The sequence below is a fragment of the Ceratosolen solmsi genome, unplaced genomic scaffold (genome assembly GCF_000503995.2).
Source record: "Ceratosolen solmsi marchali unplaced genomic scaffold, CerSol_1.0 scaffold27, whole genome shotgun sequence".
NCBI classification, from domain to species: domain Eukaryota; kingdom Metazoa; phylum Arthropoda; class Insecta; order Hymenoptera; family Agaonidae; genus Ceratosolen; species Ceratosolen solmsi.
In genome coordinates, this window is record NW_011948426.1 from 5,198,441 (window position 1) to 5,225,631 (window position 27,191).

Here is a 27,191-nt window from a genome sequence, read left to right on the forward strand (position 1 = left end):
GTAAATCAACCGCAACTTCAATTTGTATTCAGAAGATTTGAAGATTTTTTTTATCAATTTTAAAACATATATATTTTATGTACACGTAGATATTATCCGTATCTAGCAAATAAAATTCTTTTGACTACGTGCAAAAATACTTTTAATATTATCAAGAAACATTTCTCTTTATAAACATACAAAATATTTAAACTATCACTATATTTTTTAATGAAAGAAAATATTCCATAGATTACAGTACTGCTAATTCAATACAAAATTGATATCCTATTAATGAATATATAAAAGCAAGTATATTCTACCAATCAAATAATAATGATTTTTGCACGATTTCGAATATCAATTATTTTCAAGGATTGATAGTACAACAAATATTTATAAAATCTTAAATAGTGTAGATTTTTTATTAATGTATTAGAACCATAATTTACAAATAAATATTTAAAAATATAGAAAAATTTTGTTATATTCAGTTACTTTTAATTTGTATTTGGAATTCTGTCCTTCCCTATTTTTATAATAATTTGTTAAAACTTTATTATATATATTTTCTTTTACAAGTATTCAATAATAATTCTAATAAGTAATTCATATAGTATTGCGTGCTGGTAATTAATTTTACATATTAAATTATTGAAAACATAAAATAATAGTGTTTAATCTGATATACTGCATGCGAAAAATAAGTTTTTATTTTCTTTGTAATTTTAATTATGGCAAAAATCAAATTTTAGCGAACTGAGCAGATTTATCAATAAATTTCATTGAATGACACTTTCATCACAATTAGATTAAGAAGTATAATGTTTATGATATAGTGGAAAATAAGATCATACTTATCTTTATATATAATCTGTAAGAATATTATTATTGTATCTGATCAAATCTGATAAAAATCTGATCTGATAAAAATATAAATATTAATGCAATAAAATATTAAAATATATTAAAAGGATAATAATTTTACTACCATTATTGTAGATCTGCAAAAACATTAACTATTAATATTCTTAATTAAGTACGTAAAAAGTCAGTGTTTGTTAAAAATAAAATATATATTATTTCATGTATAAATAATACAATTAAAAATCTCTATCAAATGAATTTTTTATAATATAAATGTAAACTTAAATAATTCCTTAATTATTAAATTCTAAAGGCTCATTGGAAAGTAGGTTTTGTTGCTTTTAGTTTAATACAGCTGAATTGGGATCTTTTGATCGAGGTACATAACATTGTTACGTGCTTCTTTATCCTTCTTGTATAAGCCGAAACGTGCCACTTTCAGTTTAAAGGAGCATAGCTACGGAGATGAATACGTGTAACTAAGACTTTAAGAATTTCAACGCTCCCACTTAAATCACTCAAACTTTAAGTAAATTTGTAATTCATATAAGAAATTGAAATATTTTTTTTAACAAACGGCTTATTACACAATATACGATATTATTTTTGTATTTCCCACTCATTTTTAGGGCATTACTAATTTATATTCTAATTACTTTACAATTAATACTAATTTCTTACCAAAATATGATTAATAAATAAAATGTAGTAAGAATCGCTTCCTCAAGTATGAATAGCATTAGTTATTTATTATTTAATAATAATCGTTCTATGTTAATTTATGTCAATATATTACAAATCATATTCATTTTTATTAAAAAAAAAAAAAGAAGAAGAGATTTAATGAATATGATGTAATAAAATAGTCAGTTTTACGAAATCATCGGTAGAATGTACTTTAGGAGAAGAAATAAACTGGATCGTTATAATGAAAAATATCATTATCAATTTGAATATAATCACATATAAATTTGTTTTCATGGAAGGTATAAATTATATATATATATATATATATATATATATATATATATATTCTGTCAACCAATGAATTTGTAAAAGAATGTAAGTGATTCAAGGTAACCATATGATTAGTCCTTGTCAATAAAGACACAAGTAGTAATATTTAGAAATCTTACTAAATAAAATAACTTGCACATTGTAGTAAAAGTTTATTTTATTCTTTACTTATTCATTATTATGATTATTATCATAATCATAATTTATTTTAAGAATTACTAAATTTACAGCAACAATTTTCTTGAAACATTTGTTATTATTTTTACGAAAATTCATATTTTTATTATGTGCATACTTTTAAAAAGTATATTCTCTTGTATCATGTTGCAGTTGAAAAGACAAAACAATAAATCCATTAAACTTTTAGAAGTCTCTATTCAAACAGAAAATTTAATACCTTCGCCCTTCACAACTTAGTTATTATTCAATCTACTCGATATATACCTGTAAATGTAAATATGTATTCGTGGAATTTTAGCGAATAAGAGTCTGTACTTAAACAGTTTGTATTAATAATTATGAAGCACAAACCTCATTGTGATGCGATGATATTTAAAGTAACGTACACAATTTTAGCTCTAATTTATCTTTCATTCGAATTTATAATTTTATTACATTATTTTACTATTAATAATTTTAGATAAATCTATAATAGACAATTTATTATATGTGAAATAATTTATATTTTATTGGCTTTAACATAAATTAGTTATTACGATATTATCTTAAACGATGTGTATGGTATTGAAATAATATTTTGATGAAATCACTATTTTTGCATTATAATTAATATTGTAGTCTATCCATTAACTTTAATATTACAACTCTTATCCCTGACATAAGACTTTCTTTTATTTTATAATAACTATTATTTATTGAGTACATTGAAGTACATATCGTTATGCAATAACGTTGGTTTGTGAGAACGTTATCTCAATACTAATATTTAGCGTTGAAATTAATGACTATTACATAAAATCATACATTTTCAATCAATTTAGTACATTAAACAATCACATGAAATATTTTAAAGTAATTTTCAAGTATTTTTGTGCTTAAATATGGATTAATATGTGCCTAAAATTTATTACATCACTGTCAATTATCCATAGGATTACTAATAATAAAATTTAATTCAAAATCATGTAAAATTTATAAACGGAAAGAAATTTTAATAGTATAAACTATCATTAGGAAACTGAAAAATATAATTAAATGCTTTTTTCTCAGATTTATAATAGCATTAACATAATATTATATCAATAGAAGTAGTAATAATGTCAGCAACAATAAAACTATTTCTCCAATGTAAGGTCGTTCGGTAATCACTTCTTATTTTCTGCTTCAATGAAGTATTCTTTTACTTGTGTCTGAATGACAATAATTTTGAATTATATGAAGTATGATAATGAATTTGGAATGCTCGTCTGAGCAATGATAGCGATTTACGTAATAAATAATATTGATGCTGAACTGTCAGTACAATTTTAATGATAAGCGTAAGCTTTAATTAACTTCTATATTTATAACTTTGACAGAATTAATTTTTATATTTTTATTATTCTATAAAATATTTTTATAAAAATAATCTGTGGCGTCGTTTCCATTAAATGAATAACATTTATTTAAATTTTAAATTATCATTAATATATTTTATTTTTTGGAATGCTGGCATAGACAATGGTTTTGTGATTATTAAATAAATTTTAATTTAATACACAACACGTGTTATTATTACCAATATAACAAATATATTGAAAATCAGTATTATTTCCATTAAAATATTTGCAAATAACATTTAAACCAACATACTTGAACCTTGAATTTTCGAAGAAAGAAAATTTATCAAAATCACAAATGAAATTTTTTTATTGCATTTCTCGCATAAATGGTAAGATGAAGTTGTTATTGAATTGTTTGATATATGTTTTTAATGAAGCCGAATAGATCAAATTTACCAAAATCATAAAAAAAAAAACATGTGATAAACATAAACAATTGTAAGTATATTGTATAAATGTATAATATACTTGTTCTTATCACTGTGCATTTTTATACTTGTCTGCGGTATGATACACATGCGATGTGTTTGCACATGCGCCGCAGAGAATCAAGATTGTAGCTAGTGGTAGTGTTGGGGCGGGGGGGGGCATAAGAAAGAAGTAGGGTCGAACCTCCCTCCTCTTTCTCGCTCTTTTATACAACACAAATGCGCACACACACACACACGTACTCATGCATTGTAAAAGCACACAAAACTGAACACGCATGCACGAACACATTTTCCAACACAGGTCCAATGTACATACACGGCGCGATAGATACGCAAATAATAGAAATAGTAACTGTGTGAATGCGAGAGAAGGGAGAAATATTCAGCTGAAAGAGAGGGAATGAGATAGATAAACAAGGAGAAGAGAAGAAACGAGGAAGCATAGGAAACGCAGGAAACTCACGGTTCATTCAGACTTGGACCAGCGCGCCGCGAGAATTGCTCCTGTGACAAGCGCGCACACATTGATATTAATAAATAAATAAAGTACATATAGAAAATATATATAAACATATACTCAAACACAAATAAATATACATATATACATATATATATATATATATATATATATATATATATATATATTACGTATATATGCGTGTGTGTGTGTGTGCGGGCGCGCGTGGTCTGTGCATATGTATACGTATATGAAAATACTCTTATGTGTATATATTTTTTTGTTTGCCGTCTTCATGCTATGCCGGTAGTGCTCTTCTAGTCGTCCTTTTTTCAACTTTTTCTCGTTAAGGGCCAGGTCTTTGTCTATTTTAAAATATTTTTTACACGACTGTGATTGAAATGTTTGTTTTCGTTGTGTAATAATTAAGCATTGAATACGCATTGCGCTGGTTCGCAATAATATATTTGTAAGTGCACATGAGGCAGGATCTCCTCCTTAAATTCGGCTGACGAATGAGTCTAACTTTTACGCGCGTGCGACAGTGATTTGCCGTTGTACGGAAAAAACGGGCACGAGATCTTCCAGACTTAGTGTATCGTGCTACGCGGTAATTGCAGCCTCTTTCTGCATGAGAGAGAAAAGAATTAAACTTTCTTAATTAGAGTGATAAAACATTTCAAAATAAATCAGGTGAGTGTAAATATGATTGATCTTTGTGTTTTATCTAATGTAACGAAATAAGAAAAATCTCATTATTTTGGTTAATACGTATTCAAAAAAAGATGTGTACTCATTATCGATCGACCAAGGTCGATAAGACTCGATAATAGCTATTTACATTTTCCATGAAATGAAATATAAATGACACATTTTTTTAAGTACATTCATTGGAAGGTTATTTTAAACTGTAAAATTTATGCTCGTTCTAGGAATAATAATGTAATCTGGCTAATGTTCAGCGTATGTACAAGCACACAAAGATGCACGTACACAAAATTATTCTTGACAAAGGATAACGATTGCTCTTAAATCTTTCCGAATCTACACTGGATATAGAAATCACTGATAATAATATAACCACCATCGATATAATATTCCTTTAATATCGCACTTCTTGCAACGGCTATATAAAATCTATCTTTCATTATACGTACATCGCGTGAAATTGTAAGACTTACATGTAACATTAAACATTCAACATTAACAACAAAATATTCGTTCAACCGAAAGCAAAAGATTTTGCTGCAACACTTTTTCTCTGATGGGAAAGCTTACATAGACAACAACCCACGTGGTCTTTATATTGATTTTCCGAAGAGCGCTGCCTTCACGCGGTGTGAGACCAAACGACGACGACGCCTCTATCAAATAGGCCCTTTTCCCTGTTAAGCACATTGTAGATCTCCTGCCCTCTCTCCATTATTCCTCACACCTGATTTTTATCGTTTTCTCAATATCTCATGAAACTCTTTAGCAAAACACTTCTTTCAACGAGTAATGAAATTCAAGTCGAACTTGCTCCTTTTCTAAGAAGATAACGGATAGGCTTCTTTTGATTTAATTATCAAAGATTTTTATGCAAATAATCATCATCATTTCAATACTTCATACAGTAACATTTAATTTTACAAAAAAAAATTAATTAATTACTAAGTGAAAAATCTTTTAAAAATCAATAACTTGTTGCAGTGTGTTGTACATGCGCACATGTATATACATATTTGAATTAACGTAACAAATTATCTCCTCATGAGAATAGAAGACCTAAATATATCCTACAAACATAAATCTATGCTTATAATTTCGTAAAGCATATTCTTATCTTATATTATTTCTATATTATTTGACTATCTTATGTATTTTATTTCTATCTTATAATATTGTACTTTGAAATAGATATGATAAGCTAATAAATATTAAATGTAAATGTGTCAATCATCTTTGACAAGTATATTATTGATACATATTAATTGGTTGAAAATTAATTCCTTTTAAATTTTTACGAAAATACAAAAGAATTATTTTACAACGACATCAAGGGAATTAATTAATACTCGATTGAATAATATTATTTCATAGCTATTCAATGATTAGTTGCATTAAATTACATCAAATTCTATAATTTATAATAATCGTAGTATGAAACTATATGATGCATAAATTTCATTAAAAAAAATAAAAAAATTATATCCTAATATTGTTATATTATAAAATAAATATTCAGCATAGAATTAATTTTACATTAAGTAGCGAATATAATATAAAACATACAAAGAATACAAAGATAATTATTAACTAATCACTAGCTTTCCTAATTCTTTTTATTGACATATATAAAAATTATATAATTTGATAATTATCTCCATATAACATTGATAATAATTTTTACGCCGTCACTCAAAACCTTTAAAAAGCAAATCTTTTATATATTTTTTTTTAATACAAAAATTAAAATGAAAATAACAATTGCTTCGGATATCATAATTATTGAGTTACTTCTTCTTTTGACATTTTAATTTATGTAAGTAATGAAATAATCAGAAAAATATAAATGAATATACACTCAATTAAAAACCAATTGAATAACTATCAATTCATGCCCTAAACATTAAGATAATATAATTAATGTTGAAAAATAAATAAATAAATAAATAAAAATATTTTTCAATTTGATACAATCAAAAACAATATGATATCGAAATAATTTTGACTTTAAACTCTAATCGATATATTTTCATAGCTCATAAGTATAACACATAGATATACTAATTATATTCAAGATTCATAAATAATTATTAGGAATAAAACGTGTAATATGCAACATGAATAATGTTTTTATTATTTTTAAAAAGGTTTAGAATTTTTAAATTTCACTAATTAACATACTTATACATTTTTATAATAATTGTTATTTACAATTTAAAAGTTATTTAAGTATAAAATTATTTAAAATTTACAATTTATTTTTCTCTTTCTTTAAAAATATTTTAAAAGAAGGTGAAAATTTTTATTCACTTATGATAAAGTTATCACTTCGTAAATAGACAGAATTTTTCTTCGGTTACATTATTAAACATTAATTAATAAATTATCTATAATGAATTATCTTAAATAAAACAATAAATAAAATATTTATTCATGCACAAATTGAAAATATTTTTTATATGTACTTTGTTCAATAAATTAAATTTACAAGTAGACAAATCTATTGATTTGCTTACATATATTTCTACGATAATGTATATTATATTTTATATATTATATTTTTATTAACGAAAACGTTTTAATATAAAAAATTAATTTTAAACCTGCATGTTGAATAATACATCTTTCCATTGACTTCTTCTACTTGCTTACTTATTCAGTGGTAATTCAATATCTTTTTATGCATATCGATTATGCATATTATTATAAAAATTAATGAAAAGATCAACTGATATAAATTTAACAAATATACACTAAGTACATTACATTGTTAATATTTAAATAATTAATAATTCTAATATATGTCGATGATTTGTGAAATTTTTTATAATACTGTTTTAATGTTTTAAAAGTTGAATTATTTCAAAATAGAAACTTTTTAAATATCCTGCATATAATCTTTGTACAGAAAAAGTTAAAATTTCTTCTTCTACCTGCTTTTTTAATCGACATAAAAAAATTTGATACCGTTATTTAAACATTTTTAATAATAAAAATTTGTATCCCGCTTAAAAATTAACTAAATCACGTATAAATACATTTATGCATGATTAGGAGTATATTTGTCTTTCAAGTACTAATAACAATTGAAATTTATGGAAATCTCTTATTTACTCAAAATATTATTCTAAATTAAATATTTTCATTCAACAGATTTCACGTAACAATTCTAGAATATTTCCCTCTCGTATATTTAAATATGCTTTATATATTTATATTGCTAATAAACAGTATCAAAATACATGTATACTTACATACTTACTTCATAAATCACTTCAATTTTTTATTTCTTTGAAGTTTAAAAATACTTTTATATTTTCATATCTTATATCTTGTTTAAGACAATGAAAGAAGAAAGAATTTGTATAAAAAAATATTTGTAAAAAAAACCTTGGCGAATTACCGAAGTGAAAGATACGATAATTATTACGTTAAAAGTCTTCAAAAATTAGCAGAAGTGCAAAGTAATGGAACTTATGTAATTGAATTTATTTAATAATATTGTCATGATTAATTGATTTTTTCTAAATATCTTAAAATATTTTAATCATTGTCTAACAAAATTCTTTAATTATTTTGTCAATATTTACTGAAATATAGAAATTAATTAGATAATAAAAATCCTATATGTATATGCATGTCAATATAAAATTTAGTTTTTTTTATCCTCGAAAGATATATTCAATTTTTATGCAAATATAAATAAAAGTGCTTTTTAATTTTCATATCTTTTTTATGATGACTAAAAAAAAAAAAGAATTTTAACTGTAAAATACACCACAACGTCTTATATAAACAAGTTTAACCACGAAGTCGTAGATTTTCGGTAAGTACAATAATATAAGAAATTATCGACAGCTTTTTGTTGGCATCTGTAAAATCCCGAGCATAGGAGGTTGCATGCTTGCAATCTTGTTTTACTGCCAGTCACATTGGATTTTAAGGGAGAGAAACCCAAGTATGAGATAGTATAACTGCACATAGTTGAAGCAGTACGAATGCTCTCAGCCATGTCTGGCTGTGTGAATCTAAAATGTGGAAGAAGGGGAGAATGAGAGGGACAAAGAGCGAGTGTGCGTTTAAAGAAAAGGGACGAACAGAACAGACACGAATAGAGAGAAATGTGGACAGACAGAGAGAGAGAGAGAGAGAGAGAGAGAGAGAACTTGAAATAAGAGCCCGTTCATGTTACCACCCTTACCTCTTATCACAATAGCCCTCTTTCTCGATCACAGCTTTATAGTTAGTTACCTTATGCCATGATTCAAAAGATCTTGTATTGCCTGACTAAATTTATATGACTATCGTATAAATTTTATGTAAATGCTTAAATAGACAATAGAATAAATTTACTTACAAAGCTTCTCTTTAATTATTAAGTAAAAATAAAAAAAAAAAACTTTAAATATAGAATTAATTTATTAATTAATCATGAAAATAAATTTTTTAAATTCATCACATAATATATTTTTTATAAGCATTTTAAAATGTAATTACTGACTAAATAGATAAGAGATCTAAATTATACACGGGTGTGCGTTTGTGTGTGTGTGTGTGTGTGTGTGTGAGTGAGTGTGATATGTAGTGTGTGAGTATTTGTGCGCGCGCGCGCGCATATTAATGTATATTTTTATTATAAAAATTAATTATAAGATTATTAAAAATTAAGATATATATTTTATTATATAGCTGATACTTGTTACATCCTAATAATAAAAACATGGGCTCTAAATAAAATACTCTGAATATAAAACATAAATATATACATGCACACATACATACATATATGTATGTATATATATATAACCGTTATTATAGGTAATTGAAACAGTGCTTCGTAATCTAGCAAAATTGTTTGATTTCTCAATCTCCTTGATTTTGTATTTGATAAAAAACGTCAATATTTAAAGGAAATTGATACACAAAATATAGAACACCTTTAAAAATTAACACTTACAAATTAAATACAAATTGAATACATATATATATATATATGTATATATATATATACGCACATACACACGTATATATTTGGAGTTTTTTATAACGGAATTCAAAAAATATTTTCATCGTATAATTTCAAATCTTGTTTTATCTATTGTGAAAATTTCATTCTCTTACAGACTGTATACGTAAAGTAATATATTTATCTTAATATAAATAATAAATACTTTTATTCCTTTGTATACATATATATATATATATATACATATATATATATATATATATGTATTCAATTTGTATTTAATTTGTAAGTGTTAATTTTTAAAGGTGTTCTATATTTTGTGTATCAATTTCCTTTAAATATTGACGTTTTTTATCAAATACAAAATCAAGGAGATTGAGAAATCAAACAATTTTGCTAGATTACGAAGCACTGTTTCAATTACCTATAATAACGGTCGTTTTTATTTGCTACCTATTTGTACAGATAGAGAAATCCACTTACTTCAGTACATATTTGATATCGTGTGTATTTAAAAAACACAATGTAATATGTATAAACTTCAATATATATATATATATATATATATATTGAAGTTTATAAATATTTCGACATTTACTTTATTAATAATTGTATTTATAAAATAAATAATTTTCATTATTATACTGTAAGTTTGGTAAAAATTTAACTATTTTATTTCGATAAATATATTTTCTAAAGCTAATGTAAATGATTTATGTAATTCAATTTAATGATATTATTCATTAAAATACTATTTAGTGTAAACAAATAATTTAGGCAGAAAACTTGATAACGTTAAAGGTTTTTCAATTGTGTTCTAAAATACATAAAATTTAATTTGGAAAAAAAGATTATTATCCTATAGTCAATATAATTATATATAAAATAATTATTATATTATTGTTTGTTCTGCATAATAAATAAATTGTTAAAACGCTTAGGAAAGTAAATTAATGAATGTGTGTCCTAAGTTTTTATTTTCTAGATTAATTCTTATTAATATTTTTTAATATTTCTTACTTACATTTAAACAATATACATTGTAATAAATTATTTATCTAAATAAACAATATCACTACGATTTACACATTTTGGAGATCTGTAAATCATTTAAATTAAGTAAAAGTACTATTTACACATCGACTGCTGAAACTCGTAAATTATTATACGTATAATATTTCGTGGTTCTTACCTCGGCATACGTACATGCATTATTTACGAGATATTCTGTTGTCCTTTATCAGTAATGCGATGAAATAAAAAAGATTACAATTAAACAACTTTATATTGTTGATAAAATTGTACAAACTGTAAAATATCAAAAAACGTGATATTTTTAATAAGTTTTGGTAATTATTTATATATTTATAAATATATGTTAGTTGCTAATCAATGATGCGGATATCCAACATGAATTTTAGTTAAAGTAGAGATATTCAAGAAAGGGTACTATAGTATGTTTAAATAAATTTAATGAATTTTATGTCAATGATAAAATACAGCATTAATTATGTAAAAATATATAAGCAAAAAAAATATATAACACTGAAATTACGTGTTACACGCTTAAAATATTTTTGCTAATTTCTTATGTTAAATAATAAGTATTTTATTTTCGAATAATTTCCAGTAAACAATTCATATCAGTAATTACCGTTACTCATCAATGTTATTTATTTACTTACTAAACGTACTTTTATTGCTTCATTACTTAATCATTATAGTTAACTTAAAATGCTTAAGTTATGAAATATTATATAAATTAATATAACATATATAATATTTATATAATAATTATTATGATATTAATAATTTTTGAATATTTCTTTCATAAGTAATTATTAATATTTAATTATAAGTTTCATGTAATAATAATAAGCTTCTAGTAAATATCATACGCTCAATGAGAATTTATAGATGAATTTAAAACTCTGTAACTAAATAATAATTAAACAAAATGAGTGAGATTTATAGAAAAAACAAATTACGAAATTCTACTCATATATTCTCTTTCTACAGTTAGCCATATAGAAAAAAAGTTAATTTAATAATTGTATATATGATTGAATTCAACAATCTAAAGCATAATGGTGAAAAATATATATCTCAGTTAAAAACAAAACTAAATAGTTTTTTATATTGTTAAAAAGAGTGATTTTTATCTACAAAAATAAAATAAAATATAATAGAATATTTTAATCACTAGTAAAGTAATTTTTTATTCAAATATTTACAAAGAAGTAAAAATATTATTATATAAATATTAATTATATATACTTATAAATAGTTGTACATCGATTAATTATATATAATTATTTAAAATAATTTAATAATTTATTTATGCAAATTTACCAAGCGTAGCTGGGTGAAAGTAATACCATTAGTTGACGTATTATAATTATAATTATTTTCTATAATATTTATAATTTGTTTTACTCCATAAAATATTGCCTGTAAATAAATTAATTTTATTAAATTGTTCTTATTATCATAATTATATTTATAGTTTTAAAATGTAATATCAAAATTTGATCCGATAATATCCTAAAAATTATATAATAATTCTAAATTATTTATGCCTAAAACTGCTATTTACATTATAAGTAATTTAATGCTTAAATTCATGTTAATACCTTTTAATTTCTAAGAAATTACATTTTTTTTATATTTATAAAATATTATATAAAAATTTTAAATATAACCTATATAATTAATATCGAATGAAATTTGAATCTTTCAAGTGAATAATGTGCTAATTCTACCAGAGCTCATAATGTAATTTTATTTGACATTGATAACTATTTTAACATGTAAAAAATATATAAACCGACATAAACATATTACTAAAATTAAAAAAGAGAATTTTATTATAATTAAAGCATATTTCAGAATGTCAAAATCATCGGGAAGTATAAAAGAAAATACGAAAGGAAGTAAAAAAAGTGCCACAGATGGGGATCCAAATAGTCCTTACGATGCAGTGGAAGGGAGTGGCAACGAGATCAAATTGGAGGCAAAAATGTCCTTGCTGAATGGAGTGACGGTTATTGTTGGCTCAATCATTGGTTCCGGTATCTTTGTCAGTCCAACTGGTGTTCTAATGTATACTGGTAGCGTCAATGCGAGCCTTCTAGTATGGACAGCTTCTGGAATATTTTCTATGGTAACTAGACATTTTGCAAATTTTGTGACACTTCTGACTTATTTATTCGAGGAAGAAAAATAATAAATGTTTCATATCATTATCTTCATTGATAAAAATTCCATTCTGGCTTTGTGATTGTGCTTATTAATATGAGTATTCGTATAAGTTGAGAAAAAACGAGTCGGCAATGATTAATTATTCAACGTACAGAAAAAAAGTATGAAAATAAATAAGTATTAAAGTTGGACACAGATAGTATTAATTGCTATTATAATAGATAAGATTAGGATAAATTAAATTAAACAAATTCAATTTATTTGGGCACACATAATGATTAAATTGTCATTTGCATAAAAAATAAAATCAATCGATCGTGCAATATTTATTATTGATAAATAGATTATTATTTGAATTTTATATTGACAATTACAATGTTTAATAACTAACTATAGATATAAATAATCAGAGCATAAAATATTTCAAACTATTTTAAAATACTTCAATTATATTAAATTAAAAAATCATTATTACATTTAGTTAAACTATAAAAATTCAATAATGAAGTTCTTACAATTACGCGTGTAATTACTGGAGGAATCCTTTTCATTTGATCGTTACATTCCCAGTTTATTAAAGTCTGCTTAATTAGAAAATAATATGGTTCAACATATATGATACGAAAGTCACGATTAAAATATCCAAAACTCTTATTTAATTAAATTTTCTTCAGATAATTAATCTATTTATTATATATTACTTCGGTAAGCATAAGCATATAAGTGTAACTGTAATTGTAAATATTCCTATTTTCAAGGTCGGCGCCTACTGCTACGCGGAGCTCGGATGTATGATTCGGAAGTCCGGAGCGGATTATGCGTATATTATGGAGACATTCGGCCCGTTTATGGCATTTATGAGACTTTGGATCGAATGTATGATCGTAAGGCCCTGCAGCCAAGCCATTGTCGCTCTCACTTTTAGCAAATATGTACTGAAGCCCGTATTCCCGGATTGCGCGCCACCCGATGATGCCGCCAGGTTATTGGCTGTCTGTTGTATATGTAAGTGTATTATTGAGTAAATATGCTCTAAATGTGCGTAAGTATTCTTAATGCGTAGAACTGCAATTACAATTATCTCCTTCGATTAATAAGAAAACTATATTATTCTTGAAATTTATTGTTTAATTTATAATATTGTTTCATTTCATTGTATATTTATTTTATAATGACAACAACCGTTCTAAAGAAATATTAGATGTAAATCATAGCATCGAAGAAGTGTATATTTATGCAGATTTTTGTAATCCCTTAAATCTATACAAAATTATTATAAGTAAAATGGAAAATTAAATAAGCAAATTAGTAAGTGAATGTAATTCTCCTATTAACATATATTAAGTATGATTAAATTTCTTAAATTAAAAAAATTAATTTTAAATAATAAGCAACTTCTTATTTTTATTCGAATAACTTATAATTATTTTATTTTTTATTCTAAATTTGAGTATTATATTTACATTGCAATCTGAAGTCGAATGGTTTTGTAATAACTAGTAGAGTAATTTCAACAAATTATACTAATATTATAAATAATTACTCTGCTCAAAATATTGGTATCATTAGAATGCACGAAGAACAAGTAAATATAAAATGAAAAGAAGATCTGTATCATTTTTTATTTTATATCTAAATTTATATCGTTTTAGAACTAACTATTAATTCATCCTCGATTATATTCGACTATATTAAAGAATATTTAAAATTTTCAGACATTAATTATTTAACTTAACTATAAAATTGCCATTAATATAAATATTGATGACATAAGTTCAATTTGTTATTGATTTATAAAAAATAGTAGCTTGATATTGTAATTTTTCAATAATAACAATCTTAATGTCATTCAAACATGTGCATAATTAAGTATTGACGAAACAGGTTAAGAAATATCTATATATTTACTGTTAACAGTTGCAAAATTCAATAACGTAATTAATTTTTATATTTATAATCTTTATATTTACTCATTTTTTATGAATAAAAATCAATTTTACGTACTTATAAAAATAAAAAATAACATATATTCATGACGTATTATATTTTAGATAATACGGAGGACTAGTTATTAATATTTATTTTCTTTCCTTACTATTGAATGATATTGTAAATGTATTAATTTAACAAAGCCGATTATTTTCTTTAACTAAAATAATAGTTTAATTTCTTCTCTTTTCTGAGAATCAAAACAGATTGTAAATCGAGAAATTTAAGAAATTTACAAATTAGTATTAGTTAATTACTATTTCAAATAGTTCACGACAAAACAATCCATTTATGTATAATTTGCTTTATTTTATTGCAAAATATTTTTTGATAAAAAAAAGAAAAGTCAAATTAGCGATAAAAGTAAACTAGAAAATTATATTTGATTGAATTTAAATTACTTTTATCCGAAATTATTACCGAAGTTATGAAATAAGCTTTAATATCTAATATTTGTTAGTTACTTACAACAAACTTTGAAGTAATTTTTACAAGCCTTATACTATAAGTAAGTACGAAATATGAAATTACGAATAAAAATATAGTTTGATCTTTTTAGCAGGTACATAATAGAATGATTTATGCAATCGTTTTCATACTATATTAAAACTTTCGAACTAATTTTTTTCTAAATGTTTGACAATATAATGTGCAGTAGGAGTTAATGGAATTTTATAGTCTACAAATATATTTAACATTTAGTTCAATAATTTTTTAATGTAATTAAAAATTTTCTTAATTTTTTTCCCCGCATCATGTGACCACCAAAGAATACGAAATCTATTGGAAAAATTTATTTATAACATACAAGTAAATGTGAGATAGATAAAATATTCGATTTGTTATGAAAATTGACTGATGTAATGGACAATGATATTTCATGCATCACAATATTATTCATACGTAACTTTATTATTCATCTATCTTAGCATTGACATTCAGATTATGTGATAGTTATGTTTTTCTCTTTTCATCAAAACAACTAATCTGATCTTTCTACATTTAATCTGAATTTTATCTATACAAATCATTTGTAATTTATCCGTTTCCAAAATTGCGCTCAATATTTGTCCGCACATTCAATTATTTACGTATGTTTTAGTTGCTTATAAAAATATCAACTTTATTCACACTATTCAGTTATTCTATGAATTAATAATTTCATATAAATTTAATGTCATTATAGCTTTAAAATTAATAATTTGTCTGCAGTTGTGCAATTCAATTTAGAACAAAATTAAAATAATAATACAGTATTGCAAAATAATGCTTAATTTAATAATGACTATGTTTTATCGATAATTACGTGATTACGTGAAACAATTAAGTGAAAAAATTTCTCGTATAATAAGAATTACTTATTAGACTTTTTCTATTTTCTATCTCGTTTAAAATTAATCCCTTTCAAAAAAATATTAGTCACCCTTCGAATATTATAATGGAATACTTATTCTACTGCTACCTAATAAATAAACATTTGTATTGGTAAATTATGTTATTTTTATTTTATTCGTATCAATAAATAAAGAATTTTCGTACTTTCGCTATACTAATAAAAAAAAAAAATAAAAAAAATTTATAAGGATACGGATGACAATAATCAAACGATTGTTTTTAATAAATTATTTATCTATTATTTAAAATATATTAATTATTTATATAGAAATTGATTGAATGTACTTTGTAATTTGTACTGTTATATATTATTGATATATTAATATACTTATATTTACATAATTTATATATATTTATACATATTTATACATAATTATATATACATAATACAATATATTTACATAATTATGTAAGATGATTAAAAAAATACTTACTTTATATAATAAATAAAATGACTGTTATGTAAAAAATAATTTAATCCTATTAAAAGTTAATTAAAGTAACGTAGTATTTTTTAAAGTGCCTTTTAAAGAATTTAATTAATTACTTAAATGAAAGTGTATGTAATTTTATGAAAAGTATTTTTGAATAATACATTATTTAAGTCGCATTTTATCATGAAAATAAGTACGTGAGAGAGATATATATTAAAAGAGCCAAATTAAGTGGTAAAATTTATTGTTATTCTAAATCATAAATAATTTCTAAAAGTAAAAATAAATGAGAATAAAGTTAACTCCTCCATCAGCATACGTGAGAGATATCATATCATTATCCGCCGTATATAATACTGTGACATTTTATACATAAATATACATATATATGTATTTCTGTAAGAAATTAAATAAATGATCTTTTCTAAAATTTATTAAAAGCAGTCTTAATATCAAAGACTGGATATAAAAATATAATCGATAAAACTGGCATTTTATTTGATAAGAAAATATTTAAAAAAATATATTAATAGTTTACTTTTATATAAATATTAATCCCAAATTTTATAAAAACAAATTGATAATATTTTAATTGATATTTAATTAATATAATGATATTAAAGTTTTATTAAAGTCAATTAATGAATTAATCAATATTCCAATTGAAGAATCTTCTATAGATATTAATTGATTATGAGTAAATCATTGTGTACAAAATTTCAATATCTTAAGTAAAATCTATCCAATATTTGCACTTAGGATTATAATTAAAATATTATTGTGAGTACAAATAGAATAGTATAATTTATTAAACTAGGTATATGATAAGCCAATATAAATTTGAAAAATTGATTATTTATTTTTCTTGAACATTGTCTTAATATTTTTTTTTTTTAATCATGTTTTCTTTAAATTAATCATTTTATACTAAATTATAAAGCTAGGGTATTTTAACAAAAGTGCAAAAGTGTAAGTTAGTTATTAGAGCATCGCTTTATCTTCATTCGGAAAAAAATATGGATGAACTTTGTCTGATTTTACTAAATTGAATATGTATTCGAATATGGAGAAACTTTGTAATTCTGATTTTATGATATAATTAAGAATATCTTAAGAAAAAGAAAAACGTTGACATGGAACAATTACATTTGATTAATATGTAAAAAAAAAGTTTAAAAGAATAAAATTTGTTTAAAAACTTTACGTTTATTGCTTAAAAAAAACTTTTTAATGTAAATTTAATTATCTATATATATATATATATATATATATATATATTTATTCTTTACGCGTTCATGCTATAAATGCTAGGAGAATAATAAATATATTAAATTTGTGATTATGCCCTTCAATAAAGACTTTATGAATGTTCATTGTATGTGTCGAAGGGCTGGCATTAGTAAGCACCAGGAAATATATGACAGTTCTATTATAAAGTCTTAGAAGTCACGTTCATCTAATTACGTTCAATTCGTACAAAAGTCAAGGCTGTCTATGAGCATCTACATAAAAGGAGGGACCCCTCTTTCCTCTATTCTTATAGCAATTGTTCCAACGTTTGAATTCCATTGTTAGTATATGCCGGGCTCATCGTAAGATTTATTGGCTAAATTTCTTTTCTTAATAAATATCTTTACATGCAATCTTCTTTGTCCTAATATATGATACTCGTCTTTAAATTGCATTGACAAAAATTCAAAGAGCTTGGATAATTAAAGTCTAGTGTTTATTAACTAACGTAGAAAGATTTTTATTTATATATATTTTTTTATTATTTATGTCGATTCTGTTTATTTTGTAATGGTCTCGCTCGTAGTATAGATTAATTAAAGTTTTGTATAACATCGAAATGTATACTTGTAATTAATTAATATAAATGTTGTATAGAGCATATATTAAAAATCATTTATTATAGATGAGAGATTAACTGGATATTAAAAGTGAATAATAAGCAATTATAAAAATATTTTAACTTTTTTTTTCTTTAGATTTTATACGCTGTTACAGTAATGGAATCGATATATCTTCAACACTTATTGATAAATCGTCAAAAATAACATTAAAAATTCCATCTAAACCTTAACAATGCTAATTAAGTTAATTAATTTTATTAATATTTTTAATTAATGTTAATAAATATATTGATAATGAAATTTTAAATTATCTTTATGTATATTATATATATATATATATATATATATATATATGTACAACAATTTATGAGTATTTATACTTGAGATTATATACTTTTCATTTATTAGGATTTTTTTGAAAAGGTATCTTAGCTTTTGTGAACTGCTGGGATGTAAAATGGGCCACGCGCGTTCAGGATGTCTTTACGTATGCTAAGCTTTTGGCGTTATTCATCATCATCGGTGCTGGCGGATATCAACTCGCTCATAGTAAGTCAACTTCACTCTTAACGCTTTAATAATAATTTTCCATAGATCGTTAATGCAAATATAAAATGTGCGTTTAATAAAAATGCCTCCATTGTTATCATTATCATTATTATTATTATCATTATCATTATTATTATTATTATTATTATTATTATTATTATTATTATTATTATTATTATTATCATCATCATCATCATTATTATTATTATAATTGAATTGTTAAATAAAAATGCATAATCTTGAATAGGCAATGTTTGAAATTTAATGCTTGGATAAAGTTATATTTCACAAAAACTTAATAGCCGTTGTACATATATGAACATGTCGGCAGAACGTCTTTAGAGTGCCATATTTCTTAACAAAGCTCGCGAGCCGGACGAGACAATTTGTTCAATCAGAAAGGTGGTTAAAAGCGTTGTACATTGAATGTGTAGGCAGCGTGCGAACTGCCACAATACCGTTCAGTCGTTAAAAACTACTTTAAATTGATCAATTCATTTGATGTAAAACAGACGTGGAAAATGGTATTTTTATTTTACTTTGGCGCTTCGACTACTCTGCCACTTGTATCTTGTACAAAGCTTTTAAGCATTTTCAATTTTGCCATTAGTTTTCTTTCGAAATTGCAAAATAATTTTCAAATTAATATAGAAACTATTATTTAAGAATATAAATTTAAGAATTATACCGTAAAATTATTAAGAATATTAAGTTTAAATTCACAATAAACTATTTACATGATTATGAAATTATTGGTAAAATTTTACTTGTAATTAGAAATGGTAATATTTCATTTTATTAACTTTCAGTACAATTTTATTAGCTATAAATTTATATATAAAAAATATCATTCAGAGAAAAAACGTATAATGCTTATATGTTTAAAATATGGCTTTTATAATGACAACTATAATAATAATTTTGATTCTTCGTTAAAAACATAGTATTACCGTACTATACGAAAAAAAAATTTCATTTGATTTTAAGATCAAACACAGTACTTCACGTTTGATAACACAAAAATGGAGGTTACGCAGATAGCATTGAGCTTTTACTCAGGACTATTCGCGTATAATGGCTGGAACTACTTGAATTTCATAATAGAGGAGCTAAAGGATCCTGTAAGGTATGATAAATCGAAATTCTTTGTCTCTTTTGATAAGAAAAAAATATCTCTATGCTATCATTCTAAATTGTATGGCATTATCCTGTATTTGATTTTTTTAATTAATTATATTGATATATCAAACTTATTTATTTGCTTAAAAGAATTTGTATAAAATGTCAAGATATGGATAAAATAAGTAATACAGTCTTATTATTGAAAATATATAGTTTCTATAGTTATTATAATTTTATAATCTATATAATGAGAATAAAGAATTAGAGCCAAATAAAAATCTTTCATGTAATAAGACGAATGTTCAACAGAAATACAATTATTAGCATTATTAAAAAAAAAAGAAGTTATGGTTATACATGTACATATTATCTTAGAATGAATAAAATTAATTAATATTTCAAGCCTATAACATTTTAAGAAACGATAATTTTTTTTCAGAAATTTACCTCGAGCTATCGGTATCTCTTGCACATTGGTGATGATTGTGTATGTTCTGACGAATGTAGCTTTCTACACAACTCTTAATCCGCAAGAAGTTTTGGGTAGTGAAGCTGTCGCAGTTGTAAGCTATACAGAAGCTTTTCATTAATATCGATATGTATGGTTGTTGCGTCTTGTCAATGTAAGACGGCTGGAAAATTCGAAGCCCACGATATCCGTTTAACACCCAAGTTGTCGATTATTCGAGCACAGCAATTTGCTTATTTTCTTTGCCCATACAACTTTTTAACTAACTATTTAGGTTGTTGTATTTAATAAATACTAATGATATACTAAACATGATTCACGCATTTTTACTTCTATGGTTCTATGAATTGAAGTATAAAAAGTTTCAAATTATAATTTAATCACTTCTCAGATTCTAATTTAATATAATTTAAATACAATCATGCACTTTTATAATGTATAATTAAAGGCAAAAGATTGCATTCGTTAAAATTAATAAATTATAATTTTTTTTTTAATTGATCATTATTGTATACGGCATATTTTTACTATTGGTTTCTAACTATTTCGGATTTAAATAAATTGTTGTATAACTTTATCATTGCAGTGAAAAATCTGTCGGTATCATTATTTTTATATATAAATACTTGTTTATTTATATAAATTTATTTATATTATTTATATAATTATTTGTATTTATAGTTTCATTTATTTTTAACAAATTATTTATATAATAAAAAATAACAAATAATTATTTATATAGATTTTTGTTAGAAGATATTGTTAAACCTTATATTTAGAACTAACTATAAATATAAAATGTTAATATAATTGATAATAAAACGATATATAGATTTGTACAGACTGCATGGGCTGCGTAATAATTAAATATTTCAATATGATATTTTAGATTTTTGCATGTTTGATGTTTGATCCAAAAAGATGTAAAGTACTGTTTTACTTTCCGTGAATCGTCCATAAATTTAAAAACGACACCAAAGCTGACATAATACTTACTGCATTACTTTCTATTTTGACGTAGACCTTTGCTAATCGGTTGTTTGGACCGATGGCCTGGACAATACCGGTATTTGTTGCTCTATCTACTTTCGGTGCGGTCAATGGCATTTTGCTTACATCATCAAGACTTTTTTACGCTGGAGCTTGTGAAGGACAGATGCCTGAGATTTTAACTATGATACAAACCTCGAGATTGACACCCACTCCAGCTGTAATTTGCATGGTACGTTCTAAAATATCTTTATTTTCATTAATGAATGTTTTTAATGAATTTAATAATACTTTTTACATACAAAAAAAAACAGAAAATAATAATAATAATAAAAAAACTGTTCTTAACTAGAAAGAACTTAAGCAAAAATTAAGCCAATTCGCTTGAGATTTTAAAATAATAATTTTAAAATTTATCATTCATTGATGATGACGAATTTTTTATTGTATTAAATTAAAAAAAAAAAAAAACAGATGGACGATATTTTATTTATATACGAATAATGAAACTGTACACCGTAAATATCATATTATTAAATGAATATTTATTGCTTAAAACTAGCATAACTCTAATTTTTCAGATAAGAATAATAAGTTGTGTAAATTGATAATCAAAATTAATGAAATTCATTAAATTAGTTCATCTGCTAATAGCAATTAGCATAATAATAATAATAATAATAATAATAATAATAATAATAATAATAATAATAATAATAATAATAATAATAATAATAATAATAATAATAAAGTAATAATTTAATCATAATTAAATGTATTTTTAGGCTTTATTGTCTATGCTTTACCTGTGCTCTTCTGATATCGTAGCTCTAATAAACTACGTAGGTTTTGCTACATGGGTATGTTTTTTATATTATTTTAATATAATTATTATTAATGATAAATTATAACGCTCGCGTATCATTTACATACGTAAACATAAGCATATGTATATATAAAAATGTTTATTTTATGTCAATTTATTATTAGTTTTATTATTCATCATATTTTAGCATTAAATAACGTACTTTTTAAATAGATATTCATTGTCAACTCTTATGTGTAGATTTATATAATATCAATTTGACATTGAAAAATATGGTTTTCTCTAATTTTTTTTTTTTTTTTTTTTTTTTTTTTTTTTTTTTTTAATTTTTTCTAAATCGGTGATATTTACTGTAGATTAGAAAAATGATTTACTGGATATAGAAATTTATATATGTATACAAAAATCTGGTCTAAATTTAAATTGACTTGTATCTGCTTTATAAAGTATTTTCGTGATTCATAAATTGTATGCCCTCAGGATGATCTTGTACTTTAATATATAAATATTTATATACTCAGCCGAAATAATAAGATTACACATTATATTACAAATTACATCATGTTATGGAATCTGTAAAACATACCGATAATTTTTAATGCAGATGAAAACATATCTTTCCTAATATTTTATAATATAAACTTACTTATACAATTAGAAAAAGAGCACGATAGTGATTTATTTTGCGCATGATTAATAATCGATTTAAATTCATAGTTGAGCATCGGAGTATCAGTATTATGCGTTCCATGGCTACGGTGGGCTCAGCCAAATCTACCAAGACCCATAAAAGTTAATCTGGCCTTTCCAATTATCTATATTCTTTGTACACTCTTCGTCACAATTGTACCAATGTATGCAAGTCCTGTCGAAACAGGTGAGAGTCCAATGCTCCTCTCACTTAAAGAAAATATTAATTTTTAAATATTTTTCAACATATTTGTTTATTCCATATTTAAACATAGATATATTTATCAAAAAGGAAAGGTTGATCGTGCTTTTTGATTTCCTTTAATAAATTCAATTGCAATTTCTGTGATTTTCATTAAATATCGTATTAATCTATACTATTTGTTTGATATCAAATTCCTTAATAAAATGAATTATCCTTTAAGATGAAAATAAATTAACAGTTTCACAAATATAAGTTTATTTTATTTGCATAAAAATTCATATTATAAAAACTCATATCATTGAGTATTCATTTTTATTTTCATTGGAAAATATTACTCTATTATATATCTATTACAATGATTTATTATTATTATTAATATGATTATTAAAATTACTATTGATCGATATTGAAACGATGAATTTTTTATTTATTGGAAAAAAATTTTTTTCGGCCATTAAATAATCATTATAATTCTATATTTAACTAAAAACTATTTAAAATATACATCGTTTATAAATGAAGGTTTACAGTTCAACATTTATAAATATTTCATAGATTAATAAAAAGTAGTATAAAAGTGTATTTTATATTTTAATAAATATATTTAGAAATTGGATAGTATTTTATTAATCATTTTTCATGTATTAATTTTATAAATAAAAAGTTATTGTAATAAAATTAAAAAAAGTTTTTTTTTTTATTTAGCCTATTGTATAAAATTTTTGAATTATAATAAAAATTAATGTTTTTTCAGGCTATGGTTGTTTAATGATTTTTTCTTCTGTACCGATTTACTTTGCTTTCATCGCTTGGAAAAATAAACCCAAATGCTTTCAAGAATCTGTTGGTAAGTTAAACTAAGCAAGCACTAGTCATAAGTGAATTAAATTAAATTACAATTGTATAGAGGAAACAATGATTTAAAATTTTTTTCATTTTGATTTTTCCAATAATTTATTCCTACAGGCGCCGTTACCAAAACTTTGCAGAAGATGTTGGTAGTCGTCGGACCAAATAAGTCACAGGTTCAAAAATGCACAACAACTATTACTCTAACAAGTCATGCATGCACTTTTATGCTTTAATTTATTTTATTTCGATTTTTCATCTTAATCAAATTAATAAAAGATCGATAAAAAATTATAATTATTTACATCCTTCTTATCGTAATAAGAGATTTTTTTATATTGCATTATAAATCATACATGTATATTATAAATTCTATACTAACCATTCGTTATATTTTTTACCATTGTTTGTATCTTAGTTAGCATTTAGCAATTATCAAAATTATCATTACACTAATAACAACAGACACAGAACTTTTATCTTTGATACAATTAATTATGAAAAGAATATATTACGTCTTTGTAAAGATATTGAACGTACTTAAGACACAAAATTAAAATATTCATTAAAATAAATAAAAAATTTTCCTGGAGGTATTTTGTGTGTATTTGTGTATTGTGTGCGCGTGTGTGTATGTGTGTGTGTGTGTGTGTGTGTGTGTGTGTGCGCGCGCGCGCGCGCCCACTTGCGTACCTGAATTTTTTCTGCGATTGGGAAGACTAAAGAAATTCAAAGTAATATAAAAATACGAATATTAATTTTAATATTTTTTAATTTTAAGGCTAATTAAATTAAGTAATCACTTATATTAAGAAATTAATAAGTAAAAATTATAAGTATTACCTATTTCATCTTTAAATACTTCGAAAACTAGGTATTAAAATTTTAACATATATATATATATATATATATATATATATTTTACATAAAAATACAAAATAATGTGAAAATAATGTATTAATTAAGTTTGAAATTTTTGTAAAAGTCGAATCAAATTTAATTTTAATATCTAACATAAGCGAAAATGTCGGAGTATAAAAAATTTTCTTAATATTAAATAAATATTAAATTTATTAAAATTAAATTAATATTAATAAATAATTATTGTAAGAATCGTGGGAAATAGAGGCTAGTTTATTAAGGCCGTAGAATGATTTTTCTATGTGGTTATGTAGATAAGAAAAATGACAAGATGAATATTTTACTTATTATAACTTATTTTATAATCCATAACTATAACATATAATATAACTTATGTAAATGAACGCTTGAATTAACATAGATTAATGAAATACCTTTTTTTATATTTATAATAATATTGGATAATAGTAAAAACACGATCAATATTTTATGAAAATTTTTTCAAAATACGAAATAAGATTTCTATTATATTAAATGCTTTTTATAAAGCAAAATGAGTTTATAACATTAATACATGTAAAAATATGATTTCTTTTGTTTACAGTAAGTTTCACCAAGTTTCTACAAAAAATTATTTTGGTGGTGGGCAAACCAAAGCCTACGAAGATTTAAATTAGCTCAATTGAAATCAACGTTGCAGGAAAAAGATGTGATGTGTTATGATAAATCGCCTATTTTCTTATATATAAATAACGTATAACAATAAAATACGAGAAATAAAAAAAACATGAAAAAATGAAACAATGCTTGATTTTTCAACGTATACACAACTGGCCGTCCACGATCAGCTTTCAGCCATTGATTGAGGATGGCTCATCTTGTTCCTTAGAAGAAAAGAATAATTATTGTGTAGTAATATTTTTGAAAATAATATTTGGCTGTTGTATTGTTACTATAATAATACACATACGAGCGGGCGCTTGCGTGTGTGCCTCCATTTACCCACACTGATTATTAAATACGTAATTATGTTAATCTTGTCTTAACATGCATTTCTTAATTTACATTCTACTGCATCTTAATGTTAAAGCACGAATTTTATTAATATAAACATTTCCAAAATATTACAATTCAATACGAATTATAGTTTCGCATTGAAAAATCATTATTATTACAAACAGCACACTCTGCTACTTACTATGACATCGTAGCTAATAGTAAAATGTTTACATTCAGAGAATAAAAAATTGCCTTACAATGAATTCATTTGGAAATAAAGTGAATTTTTATTAAGACAGATTTAAATTAAAATGATGTTAAGACTTGATTCTTCTATCAATAAACATATGTAAGAAAAATGAATTTCATCGTAGCGACAAATTATTTTGTTGAAAATGAAATCGTTGTTAGTATTTAACAGTGACTAATTTTTGAACAATGTTAACGCTTAAATATTCTAATAGTATATAGAATATAGTTTCAACAAAAAAATTTGTTATTCAAGTATTTGTATGCTGCAGCTACTACTTTCGGATAATAATTTATTTTTGAACGAGTAATAAATCACGCTATTTTAAGATTTTTAAAAATAATAGTTTCAAAACTTTTTAAAAGGATGCAATTTTCCAACATTGCGGTTTCTTATTAATATTTTTTTGAATGTTTTTAATGAAACCGAAGTTGCAATCATATCAAATTTATTACCGATAATATCGATTTACAAGAGAAAAGGTTTGAAAGTAATTACAATTTGTAAAAGTTTTAAAATATT

General features: G+C 23.6%; 1 protein-coding gene across 1 annotated transcript; it reads left to right on the forward strand.

Moving 5' to 3' along the window:
• Positions 1 to 4,544: 4,544 nt before the first annotated feature.
• LOC105363232 (Y+L amino acid transporter 2) lies at positions 4,545 to 27,140 on the forward strand. The gene is made up of 11 exons (XM_011500864.1): positions 4,545 to 5,006; positions 12,877 to 13,150; positions 13,947 to 14,193; positions 19,283 to 19,408; positions 20,396 to 20,534; positions 20,970 to 21,093; positions 22,021 to 22,221; positions 22,775 to 22,849; positions 23,533 to 23,692; positions 24,465 to 24,557; positions 26,025 to 27,140. Exons 2-11 carry the CDS (start codon positions 12,878 to 12,880, stop codon positions 26,090 to 26,092), a joined length of 1,506 nt encoding a protein of 501 aa, XP_011499166.1. The 5' UTR covers positions 4,545 to 5,006; position 12,877; the 3' UTR covers positions 26,093 to 27,140.
• The last annotated feature ends 51 nt before the right edge of the window (positions 27,141 to 27,191 follow it).